This window comes from Bos taurus, chromosome X (genome assembly GCF_002263795.3).
Source record: "Bos taurus isolate L1 Dominette 01449 registration number 42190680 breed Hereford chromosome X, ARS-UCD2.0, whole genome shotgun sequence".
NCBI classification, from domain to species: domain Eukaryota; kingdom Metazoa; phylum Chordata; class Mammalia; order Artiodactyla; family Bovidae; genus Bos; species Bos taurus.
The window spans coordinates 2,806,180-2,828,404 of NC_037357.1; the positions used below are offsets into that span (position 1 = coordinate 2,806,180).

The 22,225-nt window shown below is 38.0% G+C and overlaps 1 protein-coding gene across 6 annotated transcripts in view; it reads left to right on the forward strand.

Moving 5' to 3' along the window:
- The window catches only part of DOCK11 (dedicator of cytokinesis 11), a 326,778-nt gene that overhangs the window by 125,707 nt on the left and 178,846 nt on the right, over positions 1-22,225 (forward strand). For 4 of the 6 annotated variants that reach the window (XM_024988142.2, XM_024988144.2, XM_024988146.2 and 1 more), the window contains exons 29-35: positions 4,702-4,785; positions 9,078-9,189; positions 9,698-9,736; positions 11,763-11,941; positions 18,881-18,997; positions 20,582-20,657; positions 21,466-21,575. In XM_024988142.2, the coding sequence (XP_024843910.1) occupies positions 4,702-4,785; positions 9,078-9,189; positions 9,698-9,736; positions 11,763-11,941; positions 18,881-18,997; positions 20,582-20,657; positions 21,466-21,575 (717 nt within the window). 6 annotated transcript variants of the gene reach the window in all.

Here is a 22,225-nt window from a genome sequence, read left to right on the forward strand (position 1 = left end):
TTCTAAAGGACTGATCTTTAGGATGGACTGGTTCGATCTCCTTTGCAGTCCAAGGGACTCTCAAGAGTCTTCTCCAACACCACAGTTCAAGAGCATCAATTTTTTGGTGCTCAGCTTTCTTTATAGTCCAACTCTCACATCCATACATGATGACTGGAAAAACCATAGCTTTGACTAGATGTACCTTTGTTGGCAAAGTAACGTGTCTCCTTTTTAATAAGCTGTCTAGGTTGGTCATAACTTTCCTTCCAAGGAGTAAGCGTCTTTTAATTTTGTGGCTGCAAGCAAACTCTGCAGTAATTTTAGAGCCCAGAAAAATAAAGTCAGCCACTGTTTCCACTGTTTCCCCATCTATTTGCCATGAAGTGATGGGACCAGATGCCATGATCTTAGTTTTCTGAATGTTGAGCTTTAAGCCAACTTTTTCACTCTCCTTTCACCACTTTCACCAAGAGGCTTTTTAGTTCCTCTTCACTTTCTGCCATAAGGGTGGTGTCATCTGCATATCTGAGGTTATTGATATTTCTCCCGGCAATCTTGATTCCAGCTTGTGCTTCCTCCAGCCCAGTGTTTCTCATGATGTGACAATATACAGCCTTGACGTACTCCTTTGCCTACTTGGAACCAGTCTGTTGTTCCGTGTCCAGTTCTAACTGTTGCTTCCTGACCTGTATACAGGTTTTTCAAGAGGCAGGTCAGGTGGTCTGGTATTCGCATCTCTTTCAGAATTTTCCACAGTTTATTGTGATCCACACAGTCAAAGGCTTTGGCCTAGTCAATAAAGCAGGAATAGATGCTTTTCTGGAACTCTTTTGCTTTTTTGATGATCCAGCGGATGTTGGCAATTTGATCTCTGGTTCCTCTGCCTTTTCTAAAACCAGCTTGAACATCTGGAAGTTCACGGTTCACATATTGCTGAAGCCTGGCTTGGAGAATTTTGAGCATTAGTTTACTAGCGTGTGAGATGAATGCAATTGTGTGGTAGTTTGAGCATTCTTTGGCATTGCCTTTCTTTGGGATTGGAATGAAAACTGATCTTTTCCAGTCCTGTGGCCATTGCTGAGTTTTCCAAATTTGCTGACATATTGAGTGCAGCACTTCCACAGCATCATCTTTTAGGATTTGAAATAGCTCAACTGGAATTCCATCACCTCCACTAGCTTTGTTCGTAGTGATGCTTCCTAAGGCCCAGCTGACTTCACATTCCAGGATGTCTGGCTCTAGGTGAGTGATCACACCATCGTGATTATCTGGGTCATGAAGATCTTTTTTGTGCAGTTCTTCTGTGTATTCTTGCCACCTCTTCTTAATATCTTCTGCTTCTGTTAGTTCCATACCATTTCTGTCCTTTACTGAGCCCATCTTTGCATGAAATGTTCCCTTGGTATCTCTAATTTTCTTGAAGGGATCTCTAGTCTTTCCCATTTTATTGTTTTCCTCTATTTCTTTGCATTGATCACTGAGGAAGGCTTTCTTGTCTCTCCTTGCTATTCTTTGGAACTCTGCATTCAGATGTTTATATCTTTCCTTTTCTCCTTTGCTTTTTGCTTCTCTTCTTTTCACAGCTATTTGTAAGGCCTCCTCAGACAGCCATTTTGCTTTTTTGCATTTCTTTTTCTTGGGGATGGTCTTGCTCCCTGTTTGCTGTACAGTGTTCATCAGGCACTCTGTCTATAAGATCTAGTCCCTTAAATCTATTTCTCACTTCCACTGTATAGTCATAAGGGATTTGATTTAGGTCATACCTGAATGGTCTAGTGGTTTTCCCCACTTTCTTCAATTTAAGTCTAAATTTGGCAATAAGGAGTTCATGATCTGAGCCACAATCCACCCTGAGTCGTGTTTTTGCTGACTGTATAGAGCTTCTCCATCTTTGCCTGCAAAGGATATAATCAATCTGATTTCAGTGTTGACCATCTGGTGATGTCCATGTGTAGAGTCTTCTCTTGTGTTGTTGGAAGAGGGTGTTTGCTTTGACCTTTAGGTGGGGCATTTACCTTCTAGGTTACCATGGTCTGTACCACTCCTTAATAGAACCCCTGACACTCTATACATTTAAATAATTTCTCTGACCCTGTTGGCCTTTGAGTTTGTAACTCTTGAACTAAAAGCACATTCTACATGTTGCTAATATAAGCACCATCTACTTGTTGCTAATACATGTAAATGAGAATTGTTAATTTAGGTCAGTAAGATTATTTTGAGACATGCCACAAACTGTTAAGATAGTCCATTTCTCGCTGCTCTGTTTTGTCATTCTCTGTATGTAAGGGGCAATGTTCTAGAAAGTGGGTAATAGCAATATTTGATTTATTGCAGAGACGGGGCCTAGACTTGTGATGCACTTAGTTCTTACTTCTTCCCACTCCCCATCTTCACAGAGCCCTTCATCATGTCTCAACCTTATTTTAAGAACCTGCACTCAACAATCTAGCCGAGCAATTTTAATATCTAACATACCCTTGTTTTTTTTTTTTATTGAAAATTCACACTAGGTTTCAGATCTCTACAGTGTGATTTTCTGATGTAAGACCTCTCTGCCAGAACTAAAATAAAGTTTTAACACTATTACATTAGCCCTTTTGTGTTTAAAAACCAACCACATATCTTTTTAAAGTAAAGGTGAGACTATCTGAAATATAAGATCTCAGTTTCTTTCATGGAGTTAAAACTTGAAATTTGCTACGTTAGGGAGTAGAACATAGTTGATTTAATAGCAGTATTGACCTCATTACAAGTCAACAAACATTTGTCTGTCTTCTGTGTGAGCGTCCAAAGATGAGAAAGGCTGTCTATAATTATATTCCAATACATATACATGATAAAGTGTGATGACTATTATACTGAAAATATAAACAACAAAATACAATAGGAAAACAAGAAAAGGAGGGATTATGACCAGGTAATATGAACAGAGACTAGAAGAACAGTTCCCCAAAACGGGGATGAGAGTGTTGTAGGTAGAGGATTCATGAGCAGAGATGAGATAGGCATATTCAAGAATTGTTTTGGAATGAGCGAGAAAGTCACTGTGCAGAATTTAGGTTGTCTGGAGGCAGAGGTGGAAAGGCCATCTGATGCCAAATGATGAAAGGCCATGAATGTCAGGCTAAGGAATCTAGATTTTGAGCTGAATACCATGGAGCTATCTACCAAGGCCTTTGAAAGAAGTGAGGAAAAAGCCAGAGTCAAGACAACCAGTTTGAAGACTAGTCCTTCCCCCTTGTCTGCCTGGCAGAGTCTATTCATCTTTTAGGCTCAGCTCTTCCCTAACCTTCCCACACAGGGCTGATCACCTCTGCTGTTGTTTACCCGTCCTTTCCATACTTCTGTAACTTTTTATTGTGCTGTATTTTCAATATTTATTTGTCTTTACCATTGGACAAGACTAAAGACCATGGGTTATTTATTTGCCTTTGTATTTCTCTAGAATGTAATACATTGTCTCAAACCCAGTAGATCGTCAAAATGATCTTGGATGAGTGGTAAATATAAGCCTACCTCATTAATCCAGGTGAGAGGTGATGAGGCAGGGAAAGCTGAAAGGAGAGGTGACAAGATGCACACAGCTGGTTAATCAAATATTGAGTTCCTTCTATTTCCCAGGAATGTTCTGGGTACTATGGGGAACATAAACAACATACTATCCTCTTTAGGTGAGAACAGCAAAATAATAAGTAAAATACAAGCTACTATAAAGTGTTTCAAGGGCCCTGTAGGGTAATGAAGATGGGCTTCATCGAAGATGGGCTTCATCATTGAAGAATGGGCAGGATTCTGTAGAAGTAGTGATAGAATTGCTAGCTAGACCTGGTGTGAGCACTAACCCGGAAGTGGGAATGCACAGTGCATTATCACATGAGGGGATAATAAATAGATAAAATGGGAAAAAGAAGTTTGGGACAAGGCTGTGGTTTCCTTGAATGCCAAGCTGAGGAGTTTGAAATTATATTAGAGGCAACAGGGAACTATTGAAAGCTTTTGGGAAGAAAGGGGACATGATTAGGGCTAGGACTTACAGATGAATCTGGAAGCAGTTAGATGGAAAGATTAGTGGCAGGAAGACAGGTTAGGAGGATAACTGCAGTTGTGCAGTTGCAAGGTAATGAAAGCCTTAACTAGGAGAGTGACAGCAGGAAAATATGAATAACTAGTATGGCTATCACACAAGACGAATGTTTTGTAGGCCAAGACTTCACAGAACCCAAAGAAAAACTTCCCCTTTGGCCTGAAATGTTCACATAGGCAAGCCCCGCCCCACCTTTCAATGGCTGACTGACCACCCTATAGTTCACTTTGAGCTTTGAGAATGAACCAAAATGAGGCAGTATAGCTAAATAGATTGCATATATATGTGTATATGTATGCATATATGTATTTGAATGTGTATATGTGTGTATGTATATATATATTTCAAATATTTATCATATATATATATATATAAGAAAATATATATCTTATTTTCAAAATAAGATGTTATATATATACATCTTATTTTGAAAAGAACACAGTTGAGTCCCAATTCCAATGATAAGTAATTTGCTCTTTATCTCTTTAAGGTCGTGTAAATCTTTGAAAATTTTTCTGTTATCTGTAAAAGTGAGAATGTCATCCCCTTAATGTGGAAAAAATTTTAAATGTGTTGAATTTTAAAAACTAGAATTAGGTAACTAACTGTTCATTTTGATTTGGTTCCTATAGCGCTGTCTGACCCTAATGGATAGAGGATTTGTCTTCAATTTGATAAATGACTATATATCTGGATTCAGCCCCAAAGATCCTAAGGTACGTTACAAGGGCATAATTATAGTGGGTGCCAAACATTAGAGTGTGAGACCAAGGGTGACATGTATTCTCCTCTGGAGGATTTGGAGCTGCTGTTTTCCTATAGGTACTTTGAGTGTAGTTGTACCTCAAAGCAGAGAATAATGGATGGGGTTTTGAGGGTCCCATATAGTCGTAGTCATGGCTAAGATTCATTACAGTGACACAGTAAGGATGCTCAGCTGGATCACTAAGGGGGAAAGACATTAAGTGGAGTCCTTGGCAATCTACGTACATGCTTCCTGAGCACCCTCCCTCATGTTAAGGGGCACGCAGAGCACATCCTCTCTCCAGCAGTGAAAACTGAGCCACATTATGTGCAATATTTCTCTTTAGGGAAGCCTGTTTGAGACTCAGAACTTAGGATTTTTATTGGGGCTAGTTATGTGTTGGAGGCTGGTCATAATTCCAGAAAGGAATTCCTGGAAAGGAAAGACAGGGAAGCTCACCATAAATCACATTGTTTGCATCGGTGCTGAACAGGCTGGCACAGAAAGCACAACCTTACCTTGTAGGGAATGTTGGTATCAAGATAAAATTTCCCACACCACAAAAAAGAAAATCACATGCCAATATCTTTGATGAACATGCAAAAATCCTCAATAAACTATTAGCAAATTCAATATAATAATACAATAATAATAATATAATAATACATAATAATAATATAATAATAATAATACAATAATTAAAAGTATGACACAACACGGTCAAGTTGGATTTATTTCAGGGATACAATGATGGTTCATCATCCACAAATAAACCTGATTCATCACATTAATAAAATGAAGGATGAAAATAATACAATCATCTTAATAGATGTAATGTGTGTGTTCCTGGAATATGCTGTATATATATACCTTTAGTTGTATTTTCAAACTCCAGAAGTACAAAGAAATTTAGATGCTTAAAACACTTCTGACAAAATTTGACATCCATTTATGATAAGAGACTCTCTGAACAGTGGGTCTAGAGGGAACATACCTCAACATAATAAAGTCTATATATGATAAACCCATAGTTAGCATCATACTCAACAGTGAAAAAAATTGAGCTCTTTTCCTCTAAGATCAGGAATAAGAGAAGCATGCCCACTCTCACCACTTTTATTCAACATAGTATTGGAAGTGCTAGCCACTGAAATTAGTTAAGAAAAAGAATGAGAGGGCATTCAAATTGGAAAGGAGGAAATAAAACTGTCACTAGTTGCAGATGATGTGATAATATATATTGAAAACCCTAAAGACTATACCAAAACTCTGTTCAAACTAATAAATGAATTCAGTAATGTTGTAGGATACAAAATCAGCATACAGAAATCTGTGACATTTATATATACTAATAACAAACTATCAACAAGATTAAGAAAACAATTCCATTTACAATTGCATCCAAAAGAATAAAATACCTAGGAATAAATTTAACCAAGGAGGTGAAAGACCTGTACACTGAAACTATAAGACATTGATGAAAGAAACTGAAGAAGTCACAAATAAATGGAAATATTCCATATTCATGGATTGGAAGAATTAATATTGTTAAAATGCTCATACTACCCAAAGTGGTTTACAGATTCAGTGTATTCCCTATCAAAATTCCAGTGGCATATTTCACAGAGCTATTAATAGAACAAATAATTCTAAAATTGTTATGAAACCACAAAAGATGCTGAATAGCCAAAAATAGGAAGAACAAAACTAGGGGTTTCATGCTCACTGATTTCAAACTATACTAAAGATATATTAATCAAGACAGCATGGTACTAGCATAAGAACAGATACACAGGTCAAGAGAACAAAACTGAGAACTGAGAGATATACCTACACATATGCATGTGCTTAGTCGCTCACTCGTGTCTGACTTTTTGCAACCCCATGGACTGCAGCCCCCCAGAATCCTCTGTCCGTGGGCATTCCCCAGGCAAGAATACTAGAGTGGGTTGCCATGCCCTCCTCCAGAGGATCTTCCTAACCCAGGGATCGAACCCAGGTCTCCTGCATTGCAGGCAGATTTTTTACCATCTAAGCCACCAGGAAAGCCATACCCACACATATACAACAAACGAGCAAAGAACATACAATGGAGGAAAAGTCTCTTCAATAAATGACATTAGGAAAACTGGATAGCCATATGCAAAAGAATGAAACTACACCATTATCGTACATCATAAAGAAAAGTTGACTCAAAATGCAGCAAAGACTTGAATGTAAGACCTGAAATCATACAATTTCTAGAAGAAAGTGTAGGCAGTAGCCTCACTGACATCCATCTTAGAGGTGTTTTTGTGGCTCTGATTCCAAAGGCAAGGGAAATAAAAGCCAAACTAAGCAAATGGGACTATAGCAAACCAAAAATCTTCCACACAGTGATGGAAAGCATCCAAAAGGACAGGACAGCCTACTGAATAGGAGAAGAATTTGCAAATCATATATCCATCATGGATTAATACAACTCAACAACAATAAAAACCACCTGATTTAAAAATGGGAAGAAGATCTGAATAGACATTTTTCTAAAGAAGACATAAAGATGGCCAACAGCACTTGGAAAGATGTTCAACATCACTGATCGTTCAGTTCAGTTCAGTTCAGTTCAGTCGCTCAGTCGTGTCCGACTCTTTGCGACCCCATGAATCGCAGCACGCCAGGCCTCCCTGTCCATCACCAATTCCCAGAATTCACTCAGACTCACGTCCATCGAGTCAGTGATGCCATCCAGCCATCTCATCCTCTGTCGTCCCCTTCTCCTCCTGCCCCCAGTCCCTCCCAGCATCAAGTCTTTTCCAATGAGTCAACTCTTCGCATGAGGTGGCCAAAGTACTGGAGTTTCAGCTTCAGCATCCTTTCCAAATAAATCCCAGGGCTGATCTCCTTCAGAATGGACTGGTTGGATCTCCTTGCAGTGCAAGGGACTCTCAAGAGTCTTCTCCAACACCACAGTTCAAAAGCATCAATTCTTCGGCGCTCAGCCTTCTTCACAGTCCGACTCTCACATCCATACATGACCACAGGAAAAACCATAGCCTTGACTAGATGGACCTTTGTTGGCAAAGTAATGTCTGATCATTAGGGAAATGCAAATCAAAACCACAATGAGATAGCACCTTACAAACTGTTAGAATAGCTATTATTGAAAAGAAGAAAGAAATGTTGGAGAGGATGTGGAGAAATTGGAACCCTTGTACACTGAAGGACTGTTAATTGGCGTAGCCACAATGGAAAACAGTATGGAGATTCCTGAAAACTTAAGAATAGAACTACCATGTGACTCAACTTTCCCACTTCTGGGTATCTATTCAAAGAACATGAAAACACTAATTCAAAATTATATGCACCCCTATGTTTATTTTACTGTGGCATTATTTAGAGTAGCCAAGATATGGAAGTAACCTAAATGTCCATCAGTGGATATATGTATAACAGAATACTACTCAGATGTAAAAAGAATGGAATCCTGCCACTTCACAATGTGGACAGACCTTAAAGGTATTATGCTAAGTGAAATAACTCAGATAAATACCATATGATTTCACTCATAGGTGGAGTGTAAAAAAAGTGAACGGAAAAACCAAAAACAAACTCATTGATACCAAGAACAGATTAGTGGTTACCAGAGGGGAAGAGTATGGCGGGGGGGAGGTGGGCACAATGGTGAAGAAGGTGTGAACTGTTCGGTGATGAGGGATGGTAACTAGGCTTGTGGTGGTGATCACGTTGTAGTGTTTACAGATGTCAAATCATGATATTGTGTATCTGAAACTTACATAATTAAAAAAAAATCCAATTTCCCAATCGGCCAGCCAATGAGCAGCCTTACAAGCAGGCCTTTTTAAGGAAAGTAGTCTTGAGCCTGCATTGTTGACTCTTTACTGCACAGGTCACATTTCAAGGTATACCTAAAATACTAAACACTTCTGTTTTGAAAATTAATGCTCTGTATTTAATTATTTTAGAATGTGTGTGCTCAGTTGCTCAGTCATGTCCAGCTCTTTGAGATCCTATGAACTATAGCCCACCAGGCTCCTCTGTCCATGGGATTCTCCAGACAAGAATACTGGAGTGGGTTGCCATTTCCTCCTCCAGGGGATCTTCCAATCCAGGGATCTAACCCACTTCTTGTGTCTCCTGCATTGGCCACGTGGGTTCTTTACCACTAGAGCCACCTGGGAAGCCCATTAAAATTTAATATTTTAAATTATTAAAATAGTAAATGCCTACTATATAGGAGTTCATGTATAATTTCTTTGTGCTTAGGTTCTGGCTGAATACAAGTTTGAATTTCTGCAAACAATTTGCAATCATGAACATTACATTCCTCTGAATTTGCCAATGGCTTTTGCCAAACCTAAACTTCAGCGAGTTCAAGGTATGTATTTGTGTTTTCCATCATTTGGAATTGTGTTTTCATTTTTTTTGCTAGCGCTAGTATAGTATAATGTTTTCTAGTTAAACCAGTGATTCTAGAGGTAATCTCAGAATTGTTACTATCTGAAGAACATTAACAGTTCGTTAATGGTACTCTGCATTTCCTTCATAGTGTCAGTGGTAGTATTCATAGTGTGAAGAAATTTGGTGTGTTATATAGATTGCTGCTTAAACACAGACATCAGATACTAATAAAATTGCTCTCTGTTGTACTGTTTGGATTCTTATATGAGACTGAATTTTGAAAAAAACATATAAATGCACTTCTGTGAATGGAACCTCAGAAGAGAAGTATAAAAGCAGAATAAAATAGTTATATGTATGTATGAACTTTATGAAGTGCCTTCAGTTATCTCCATTGCTAGTTTTATTGGCTGCTTTGTTGTGTAGCACTGTTCTTACGTTACTATGTTTTTTATTTGTCCCTTTTCTTTTCATATATTAATTAGATTTTTTTTCATTTGCGGTGGACCGTTTGACTTCAGTAGGTAGGTTTAACTCGGTTCACTCTAAAGTAGTTTGCTGTTTTTAAAAACAATTGATTTCATGAATGGCTAAGATGGATGGGGGCCTTGTTTGCTTTTCAGATCCTCCCTAGCCAAGATGAGGCTTTATTTAATGCATCCAGAAAACCTAGGAGGCAGTGTATTTGATAACTCTGAAAACCAGCTTGAGTAATATTCCAGTATATATATGCACACTATTGATAGTATGTATAAAATAGATAACTAATGAGAAGCTACTGAATAGCTTAGGGAACACTGCTCAGTGCTCTGTGGCAACCTAAATGGGAAGGAAACCCAAAACAGAGGGGATATATGTATAGCTGATTCACTTTGGTGTACTGCTGCTAAGTCACTTCAGTCGTGTCTGACTCTGTGCGACCCCATAGATGGCAGCCCACCAGGCTCCCCCTTCCCTGGGATTCTCCAGGCAAGAACACTGGAGTGGGTTGCCATTGCCTTCTCCAACTTTGGTGTACAGTAGAAACTAACACAACATTGTAAAGCAACCTATGCTCCAATAAAATTATTTTTTTGAATAAAGGAAAAAAATAAGCTTCGATGTTGATTGCTAGAAGAATCAACTTTAAAACACCATCCTCAGAAAACATGTGTTGGCCCACACCAGCTTGGGGACTGATGGGTATCTTTTTTTTAAGTGTATGTCATCTCTCCCAAGCTCGCCTCCCTTCTCTCTGACCCTGTTTAATGACTTCTTGGCCACAGTTTTTGAAGGTGTGGATGAAACTACCTTATTGGTCTTATTCAAATCCCTCAAGTGAAAAAACCGTACTGCCATTGTACAGTCGACCCAGATAAGGCAACCTGAGTTAGTCTGTACTGACCCTTGTACATAGTAAGTGATTGTAATTCACAAAAGACCATGACCAATGGCAGAAAGAACACCAGCTGTCTTGGTCTCTCGGGGAGTAGAGACCACTGCTGAGCAGTGGTTTTAGTGATTGAATGGCTGCCTGTGAAAATGGAGAAAAACATTAAAAAACCCAACCACCCCTATTCAACCATTCCCTTAGTATAATAGAGTCTGAGCATGTATAGCTCAGATACTTTCCCCATCATTTATTGATAGCTTGAGGAATTCAGGGAAAGGAAGGGGTGAGGATTGAGGATTAAATCTGATTTAGCATTTATTAAATCCTAGTTGAATATATAGCATCCTATTAAGTTTTAAAGAGACTAGACAAGAAACAGAAAACATATCCTTCAGCTTTGTGGCCTCACTAAAATTAAAGGGTAGGGGAAAGGAAATAAAGATAGCAGAAGTTTCCTGTAGAAATGTCTGTACTCAGTCACAATTCCTTCTGAGTAGTTATAAGGCAAGTCCCAACCAGGATATTAGCAGCTGGGATTTAAAGTGGATGGAGGATCTAAAAGGAAGTGAAGAAAATAGCTGGAAGTGGTAATTTTATGAAATAAAAGATTTGTATTTGTGTAATGAATTTGAGTGAGATGAGGATGTTTTTCTTACCATTCTTGTACTCCATTGAATTGGGGCCAATATGTAACATTTAGTAAAACATTCAATAGTTTATACTGTTATAATGATGCAGTTGTCTAGTTTCTCTTTCTGCTCCACAAATATAAACAGATGAGTGAATCAAGTGTTGTTTAGAAGTACTCCATTTTTTAGTTGGAACTAAATCTCTTCAGATACGAAGAAATGTGTTAAAACATTGCCAAATCTAGTATTCTTTCATTCTAGGTTTTATCCTAAGATTTGAAAAGCATCTAGAAAAAAAAAGAATTCTAGGAACTACTTTACCAACTGAAATTGTCATTAAGGCTATCATCTGGCCCCAATGACGAGTGCTTGTATCTTGTAAAATTTTGCATGCTTATTCTATATGATAAAATATTGTTCATATTTGTTTACAATAAAAATATAGCTCTTGCTAGCATGATCACATATTACTAAGTAATATAGTACTTTAATGTTAAAGTGATCTTTGAATATTTTTATAAATGAGTTTTAAATTTCATTGTACTGCAGATTCAAATCTTGAATACAGTTTATCAGATGAGTATTGCAAGCATCACTTCCTGGTTGGTCTGCTTCTGAGGGAAACCTCCATTGCTCTTCAAGACAATTATGAGATCAGATATACAGCTATCTCTGTCATAAAGAATCTTTTGATAAAACATGCATTTGACACTAGATACCAGCACAAGGTAAGGATGTTTGTATCATCACGAGTATCACATTAGCTAGTTTCTATAAGATTTTACATTGAAGATGAAGTTTTCAGTAAGAAAAATAACATGAGTATTGAGTAATTTATTTTTACAATAATGTTTTGTTTCTATTTCAAATGATTATTGTTGTTTAGTTACTAAGTCACCAAGCTCCTGTCCGTGGGATTTCCCAGGCACAAATTCTGGAGTGAGTTGCCATTTCCTTCTCCAGGGGATCTTCCCCACCCAGAGATTGAACCCACGTCTCCTGCATTGGCAGACAGATTCTTTACTACAGAACCATCAGGAAAGCCCTTAGGTTTTAAAAATACTGTTCAGTTAACTGTTGAAGAAAAACACTGGTTTTTCAAATGATGTCTAAAGAACGACATAACTCCTTCATGATTTGTTACATAAACTGATTAGAATTAAAAAAAAAACATGGTTATAGCCCTGTGTATACTTTTAAATACCCATATATCCTTAAATATATCTCCCTAGATAAATGCTATTATTATTAAGTGATTAATAATAAGACATATTAAGTATGTCAAATATAAAACATATAATATGAAGTTTATCTTCTTACTGAAAAAAATATATGCATGCCTATAAATCTTACATATACTACACAGTGTCTACATGTGAAGACCACAGCTGTAGCCACTATTTGCTACACCTTTAACATATATGAAGATAAAGGGTATATTCGAATCTTATTAAACCCTATGGGTTGCAAAAATAGATGGCAAATTGTATTGAATTTAGAATAACCTAACTTACTTACAAAGGCAAAATGGTTGTCTGAGGAGGCCTTACAAATAGTTATGAAAAGAAGAGAAGTGAAAGGCAAAGGAGAAAAGGAAAGATATACTTATTTGAATGCAGAGTTCCAAAGAACAGAAAGGAGAGATGAGAAAGCCTTCCTCAGCAATCAATGCAAAGAAATAGAGGAAAACAATAGAATGGAAGGACTAGAGATCTCTTCAAGAAAATTAGAGATACCAAGGGAACATTTCATGCAAAGATGGGCTCAGTAAAGGACAGAAATGGTATGGACCTAACAGAAGCAGAAGATATTAAGAAAAGGTGACAAGAATACAGAGGGGCACTGTACAAAAAAGAGCTTCACAACCCAGATAATCCAATGTTGTGGTCACTCACCTAGAGCCAGACATCCTGGAATGTGAAGTCAAGTGGGCCTTAGGAAGCATCACTGAGAACGAAGCTAGTGAAGGTGATGGAATTCCAGTTGAGCTATTTCAAATCCTGAAAGATGATGCTGTGAAAGTGCTGCACTCAACGTGCCAGCAAATTTGGAAAACTCAGCAGTGGCCACAGGACTGGAAAAGATCAGTTTTCATTCCAACCCCAAAGAATGCTCAAACTACTGCCACCATTGTACTCATCTTATATGCTAGCAAAGTAATGCTCAAAATTCTCCAAGCCAGGCTTCAGCAGTACATGAACCGTGAATTTCCAGATGTGCAAGCTGGATTCAGAAAAAGCAGAGGGAAAAAAAAAAAGCAGAGATCAAATTGCAAACATCCCTTGGATCATTGAAAAAGCAAGAGAGTTCCAGAAAAACATCTACTTCTGCTTTATTGACTATACCACAGCCTTTGACTGTGTGGATCACAACAAAGTGGAAAATTCTGAAAGAGATGGGAATACCAGACCACCTGACCTGCCTCCTGAGAAATCTGTATGCAGGTCAAGAAGCAACAGTTAGAACTAGACATGGAACAACAGACTGGTTCCAAATAGAGAAAGGAGTGCGTCAAGGCTGTATATTGTCACCCTGCTTATTTAACTTATATGAAGAGTACATCATGAGAAATGCTGGGCTGGAAGAAGCACAAGCTGGAATCAAGATTTCCAGGAGAAATATCAGTAACCTCAGATATGCAGATGACACCACCCTTATGGTAGAAAGTGAAGAACTAAAGAGTCTCTTGATGAAAGTGAAAGAGGAGGTTAAAAAGTTGGCTTAAAACTCAACCTTCAGAAAACTAAGATTGTGGCATCTGGTCCCATCACTTCACAGCAAATAGATGGGGAAACAGTGGAAACAGTGGCTGACTTTAGTTTTTGGGGCTCCAAAATCACTGCAGATGGTGACTGCAGCCATGAAATTAAAAGACGCTTGCTCCTTGGAATAAAAGTTATGACCAACCTAGACAGCTAATTAAAAAGCAGAGACATTACTTTGCCAACAAAGGTCCGTCTAGTCAAGGCTATGGTTTTTCCAGTGGTCATGTATGGATGTGAGAGTTGGACTGTAAAGAAAGCTGAGCACCAAAGAATTGATGCTTTTGAACTGTGGTGTTGGAGAAGACTCGAGAGTCCCTTGGACTGCAAAGAGATCCAACCAGTCCATCCTAAAGGAAATCAGTCCTGAGTGTTTATTGAAAGGACCGATGCTGAAGATGAAAGTCCAATATTTTGGCCACCTAATGCCAAGAACTGACTCATTTGCGAAGCCCCTGATGCTGGGAAAGATTGAAGGTGGGTGGAGAAGGGGATGACAGAGGATGAGATGGTTGGATGGCATCACCAACTCGATGGACATGAGTTTGCCTAAACTCCAGGAGTTGGTGATGGACAGGGAGGCCTGCCGTGTTGCAGTTCATGGGGTTGCAAAGAGTCAGATGTGACTGAGTGACTGAACTGACTGACTGACTGAACTTATCTACTTGGTACCAGATGGCTCAAGGTAATATCATATTGTTTCATAATAATTTGTTCCTTCATTTTTACATTCAAATTTAAATAAAGTCATTATATCATTTATTTTGTGATTACTTTGGAAAGCTGACTTGGAGATGGGTTTTATTGTTTTCCTATAGTATTCCTATTTGTCGTTAAAAAAAATAAGCCTGCCAGCTATATCCAATTATATTTCTTTAATTACAAAGATATGTTTTACTTGCAAATTTTGCTAGTTTTCTAGAATTCTAGCCTAAACTAGATTTAAATGCCTTAGCTTTAAGATGTTATTATGTACTGTGGTTTGCATTGTTTTTTCACATTATAATAACATACTCACATTTAGTGTGGTCTATTCTATTATGCATCGCTTTCTTTTTTGTGGATGTTGGTGTTGACTTAACATAAATTAACCAGTATAATGTATCAAATGAAAAGATATGTTAAAGTCTTCCATTCCAACCAAGCTCTGTCAAATCTTTAAAAGTGCCAGTTACTGCTGGGGTCTGTTTGTGCCTACTAGTAGTGGGAAAAGGGTCTTATGCAATGTGAAGGAAAATGTCTTTAACTGTGATTTCAAAAAATTTGTGGGTAAAGTACAAAATGAACTTCCTGTTCTTGAAGCAGGAAGTTTTCTTTTTCCCCTTGTGTCTTCAGAGGAAAGTGAAAGAAAATGGGATTTCACTAGTGCCTTACCTAGAGGTAGAAGTTAAAATATTTTATATCACGTATTTGCACTTTATTAACTTTTTAAAATTCTGAGAACAGTATATGTACACACATGCACACACACACCACTACTGTTATCTGTAAATAACACTGCCGGTTTGAGTATTTGATGTTTTATAGTTTCTGGCCTTACATTTCGTTCTTTAATCCATTTTGAGTTTATTTTTGTATTTGGTGTTAGGAAGTGTTCTAATTTCATTCTTTTGCATGTAGCTGTCCAGTTTTCCCAGCACCACTTATTGAATAGGCTGTCTTTTCTCCATTGTATATTCTTGCCTCCTTTGTCAAAGCTAAGGTGCCCACAGATGCATGGGTTTTCTTTGAGGTTTTAGACTATGGGACACATTGAAATACCCACCACATTACCCTTTCAGGGATTTCTAAAGCCCCTTCTTTGTTCAAAATCTTCTGACAGGTTTTAATTGAGTATAGGATTCTCCCCAATAAAACTTTGTTTCATGGGCCTGCTCACTCAGAGCTTCAATTCCTTTCTGTGTTTGATCCAAAGAGCTCACAGTTGGCCTGAGTAAGAGGTCATTTGTCAAGTACATTCACTTAAAACATGTTCACCATTAAGAATGATGCCAAGGTGAGGGCAGAGGGGAGCTTTATACACCCATAATTTCCATCTGGCTTCCCAAATAAAAATACAGTCAAGAAAAAATGCTTCCTGGGGAAAGGCTGCTTTGAGACTACTTGTCCTAGTATCCCACCCAGGCCTGCACTCCAACCATGTTGCCACTCCTCAGCCTTTCTTCCGATGACATTATGGGGATGTCACTGGTCCCTGTTACATGCTACTCTTAAACTGCTTTGGGAGCTCTCCTTATTTGCTATACATACCATGAGATATCTTTCCTGCTCAGAACCAGAATGTTCAAAATCTAACATTTATTCTGGGGCGTATATCGGCTCCTGTACTCACTGCAAATGGTACTGACAACCGAAGAATCGCAATTTCTACTTGGACTGTCGGCATTTTTTTTTTCCTTTTTTAAAATAATAAGCTGCATACATGGTAAAAAAAAAAATCAAAATGCCTCTCTCTCATTCCTTTCCTTTATGCCTCAATTCTTCTCTCTACAAGCAACTACTGTTTATCAGTTTCTTATATAAATTTCTGCTTTATTCATGCACAAGCCTACACACACACACATATATAAAATAGAAACCATTATGTATTTTTATTTTTTCACTTAACAATATATTCTGAAGATTAGATCTATATTTTTTAAAAATCTGCATAGTATGCTCTCATATGAATACACCTTATTTTATTTGTCTAACCTGTCTTCTTTAATAGATTCTTAGATGGTTTTCTGTCTTTTGTGCAGACAAAACTTTTAATGTGTTTGCCCTGACTGCATGTGTTTTACCTGTGTTCCTGTTCACCTAAGAAGGGTGTAGTATCTCCTTCCCTAGTAATCACTATCTGAACTGAAATGAAATCCCATCTAGAAGCTATAATATTAATAATCATAGCTAAAATTTATTGAGGACTCAGTATATGCCAGACACTATATTAAATATTAGCTCATATGAATTTATATTACTCTTATTAAGAGAAAACTATGGTTAAGTGATTTGATCACAATCAAATCACTAGTAACAGGAGCACTGGGATTCATGTGTATCTAAAATTCAAAATCTGTGCTCCTAGACTATACTGCCTCTCAAATATTAAGTCAGTTCAGTTCAGTTCAGTTGCTCAGTTGTGTCTGACTCTTTGCAACAGCATGAACTGCAGCACGCCAGGTCTCCCTGTCCATCACCAACTCCCAGAGTTTACTCAAACTCATGTCCATTGAGTCAGTGATTCCATCCAACCATCTCATCCTCTGTCATCCCCTTCTCCTCCTGCCTGCAATCTTTCCCAGCATCACGGTCTTTTCAAATGAGTCAGTTCTTGGCATCAGGTGGCTCAAGTATTGGATTTTCACCTTCAGCATCAGTCCTTCCAATGAACACTCAGGACTGATCTCCTTTAGGATGGACTGGTTGGATCTCCTTGCAGTCCAAGGGACTCTCAAGAGTCTTCTCCAACACCACAGTTCAAAAGTATCAGTTCTTCGGCACTCAGCTGTCTTGATAGTCCAACTCTCACATCCATACATGACTACTGGAAAAACCATAGTAGGACACTGGAAAATTACAGAACTGCCGAAAAATGGTGATGATGGTATAAACTCTTGAAATCAAAGCCATATGAAAAATAAAATAATAACAGCTACTTAGCTTTGTGAAGAGTGAATTAAGACAATTCGTGATGTGTCCCCAGATATTTAAAGGGTTACTGTATAAAGTAGAAGTGGACTTACTCTTTGCAGATCCAAAAGGCCTAACTCTATCTAGCAGGTAGAACAGCTTAAGGACTTTTCTAACAGAACCTCTGAAAGTGCTGAAGTGTTTAAGAAGCTTAAAAACTAGGCATCTGTCAAAGATGCAGGTGCAGGTTGCTCTTGTCTTGATCAGGAAGTTGAACTAGATCAGTGGTTCTCAAACCTCTGTGCACAACCATCTAGGGAAGATTCCTGGGACCCAGCCCAGACCTACTGAACCAGAATCTCCTAGTGATAGAGACATTCTTGATTAGGGTTATATGTTAGCACATATATGTTATATATTAAGAGTTCCTGAAATTTGCAAGAGAAGGACAAGTGGTCGATTAACATATGAAAAATTGTTCAGTTTCAAGAGTAAATGCAAATTAAAGGAACTAAGAGATACTTTAGATCAGAATTCTGTTGGTTAACCATTGTACCCTAGATGCCTTATATAAGTCTTCCAAAGTGCTGACATATGGAGGGCAGCTCATGTGCCATCACCACAGTTTTTGCTGATTTGAATGATTATAAACATCTGACAAGGACTATAGCTGAGAAAAGCAGTACATAAATTAGTATAAGAGGTACCACATTAATTAAGACTACCGGTGTCCAGGTTTACTTGGATATTTTCAAAGATATCAATCTCCCATGTTGTATAATTGATTTAGAGGGCCAAGATCACATTATTTTAATTGCAGCTTGAGTCAAAGCAAAACTTATTTTTGGAAGGAATATTTTGTTACTTCTTCCATCTATTCATTCATTCAGTTAATGTATAGTGACCATATCCTGTGTGCCTAGCCACAGAGGATGAAGCAGTGAACAAGACAGACGTGATTCTTGATCTTATCATACTCAGCCCTCACTGGAGTTAAAAGACAGGACTAATACAATCTGCTTTATAAGTCAACTGCTATTTAAAAAAATAAACTTTTGCCTTTTATGTAGTGATGGTTGAGGGATGTGATTTGACTATATTGTATATAAATCCAAATACCTACAAGTTCTCTGGTAATTAGTTTTGAGACTATGAGTATAAATAGACTCATGCTTCATTGTTTTGATATGGATATTAGGTCACTTTTAGTCTTTAAACAGATAGATGGAGCCAACTTTATTTGTAATATATACATAGTATATATCTACTAAGCTTTTAATAATTATTTTGCAGAACCAACAAGCCAAAATAGCACAGTTGTACCTGCCATTTGTTGGACTGCTTTTGGAAAATATACAGCGATTAGCAGGTCGAGATACATTGTATTCTTGTGCAGCCATGCCTAATTCTGTAAGTAGTCACGTGTTTCTGTTGGCATTTTATCCTGTTTTATTGACTGCATTTGGAACTAGGGTCATATGCTGTATGGTCTCAATAGTTCACCTTTTACAACATTTTAAATTTATACTTTTTCCTGTAGCAGTACTTCTCAAATCTTAATGTGCATATAGATCATCTGGGGAATTAAGATAAATTCTAATGTAGTAGCCCTGGGGTGGAATTTGAGATTATACGTTTCAAACAAACTTTTGGCTCTTTCTGGTCTAAGGACCATACTTTGAGTAATGAGGTCCAAGGGAACACCAAGAATCCCTTGTGCTCAGTGTGTTGTTTTTAAGATTTGCTGCTGTTATATGCCTTCATCTATTTATTCAACTGGAAAACTGAACAAAATATTCACTTTCCAAAATGTTAGGCTCCAGGCCTTAAACTATATTCCTTCACTTCTCCCTCCCTTTGACAGCCTTGTTTCAGCACTTCTGGTGAGCGGCTTTTAACTCATCATGGTTGGTCTGTGTTTTCTTTCTCCCCTTAGAATCTTAGAGTTGCAAGGAACATTGGAGATGATCAGTCTCCCACTTGGCAAAAAAAACCTTTAGCCATAGTTGTATTTAAAACTTTCCTTCTTGCATTTGATCTACATGGTTTTCTATCCACTTGTCCTGGTTTTGCCTTCTAGAGGTACACAGAGCACATCACTTCTACCTCCACACAGTACCCCTTCATACATGTCCCTTCTAAATGTTTCTCCAGACCAGCTAGCTCCACTTCATCATTTGTTGTTTCAAACCCTTTACATTCTCAGTTCCAATCTTCTAGACATGCTCCATTTGACCGGTCACCATTTTAAAATGTGGTGTATACTTTATAGTTTTGCCCAGTAGGGTGAATAACTCCTGCCCTACCCCCACTCCATGCCCTGTATGGCCAAAATCCCCATCACATGTTCGGTAGCTGAGTGGGTGGCCGGTAAAACTGTGTTCCTCACAGCTTCCTTTGGAAATTCCCCATAATAAATGTCTGCAGATTTGTCAAGCCTGCCCTGGGTTCCTGAGAAAGCTGCTTTTAAGCCTCACTGAGGGCTTGATTGCCTGTAGCTCCCAATTATGTAAATCAGCTAAATGCAGATGCTGCATCACCTACCTGGTGTCAAGCGAGTACCAAGGGAGCCTTTCTTCACAGTCACTCATGCTTATGCTCAGTCCACAACATTCAACAGTGATATGTGGAAATATTTTACTTACCTGTTCTTTCTTTTGCAGCTCAAGTTCATGTAGGGCCTCTGGTCACACCTCTCCTTCTAGTACTGCCTTTGGTTCAAGGAGGAGAATGGAACCATGTTCAGACCACACGAGTTGCAGCTTTTACCAGCCACCTAGAGTTGTATCACTTTGCCAGAGGTCATAGTTATAACAGTATACTCGGATCCATTTTTAAAAGAGAAGTCACCTAAATACCAGTACTGATACCTGATTTAGACTTTCGCAGTGAGCTTTGTTTAAAATTGGGGTACCCTTTCATTCTGTTAATTCTGATTTCTTATCCTAGTGTACAAATTTGTTTAAGTGACAGAGATATCACATTGTGTTACAGGCATCCAGGGATGAGTTTGCATGTGGCTTCACTTCACCTACAAATAGAGGGAGTCTGAGCACTGACAAAGACACTGGTAATTAAGTCCTTCCTTTAAAGATTATACATGGTATGGCTATCTAGAAAGGTACCCTACATTTTTCTATATTTTTTGAAATATTTCGTGATAAAACTATATATAGCATGATCTCTACCAAAGTTTAATTAAAATCTGACTCACACTTTGTGCCATGTTTCTTTGCTTAGGTTTCCTTGTTTCAGGTTATAGAAAAAAGTAGCTTAGTATACTCAGAAAATGGAGGATAATGAGAAAAACACTAGTTTCCAATCCTCTTATCTGTCTCCAGTCTTGGACAAGACACTTCCCTTTTCTGGGCCAAAGTTTCCTTAACTATAAAATTATCTCATTGTTTGCCTTTATGTTATGACTTCCAAGGAATTTCTTGTAGTTTTATAATGTTAAGTGTTTCGAGGTAAAAAAACTTGCTTACACTTTATTTGGCTTCCTATGGTGTTTTAATATAATATATAAAATTCACATTTTAGATGCCCAAGATCTATTTCTTAAAATATGACTTTACGAAAATTAACCCAGTGCTGAGCCACTTCAGTCATGTCCAATTCTCTGTGACCCTATGGACTGTAGCCTGCCAGGCTCCTCTGTCCTCCTCCCTCCAGTCAAGAATACTGGAGTGGGCCGCCATGCCCTGTTCCTGGAGATCTTCCCAAGCCAGGGATCCAACTTGCATCTCTTATGCCTCCTGCATGGGCAGGCAGGTTTTTAACACTAGCACCACCTGGGAAGCCCAATTAACCCAGTACTTATTTTTCAAACTATTTTTGACAGTTCCTCCTGTTGCTAACAAGGACTTGGCTTTTTCCAGCTTATGGGTCTTTTCAAAACGGACATGGAATTAAGAGGGAAGATTCAAGAGGTTCCCTCATCCCAGAAGGAGCAACCGGATTTCCAGATCAGGGCAGCACTGGTGAAAATGTAAGACCCTAAAATATATAGGTTAACCCTGGTGATGTTTTAACTATGACAGTCTTTCTTTTTATGTAAATAAGGAGCTCTCTACTCTCCTGTAATCTATACTATATCTATAAAAAGTATCCCATAATGTAGCAGTTCCTTCCTATCCTGGCAGCTGCTACTTGGATATCTTAAAAACTGTTTATAGAGAATAAGGTATTCATCTTTCAGAGTTCTAACTTTGAATCTGTAAACCTGTTCTAGAGAGGGAAGGTTCAAGTTTAAAATGCCTAATATACCCTTATCACTTAAATCACTCCCTGGCGGGATTAATTCAGCTTTTTATTCTTTTCTAAGAATAATGACCTTAACTTGGGATGAAAAAAAAATTAGGTCCCCAGATTGATAATCTCAACATCCCAGAATCACTTAATCAGAATATACTAACTTTTCCATGAGATTGTTTCAAGCCTAACATTAAAGTTTGGGATAGGTCAGCCTTGAGATAGAGAAACCTCATTTTAGACCAGTAAAGCCTTGTCATGCTGCTACATGAAATCATAGAACCATATAAAATTAATTAGAAGGGTCCATAAAAATAATAAATTCCAACTCTCAATTTACAAATGAAAACTGGGATTGTGACTTAGGGCAGCCACACAACTATGGCA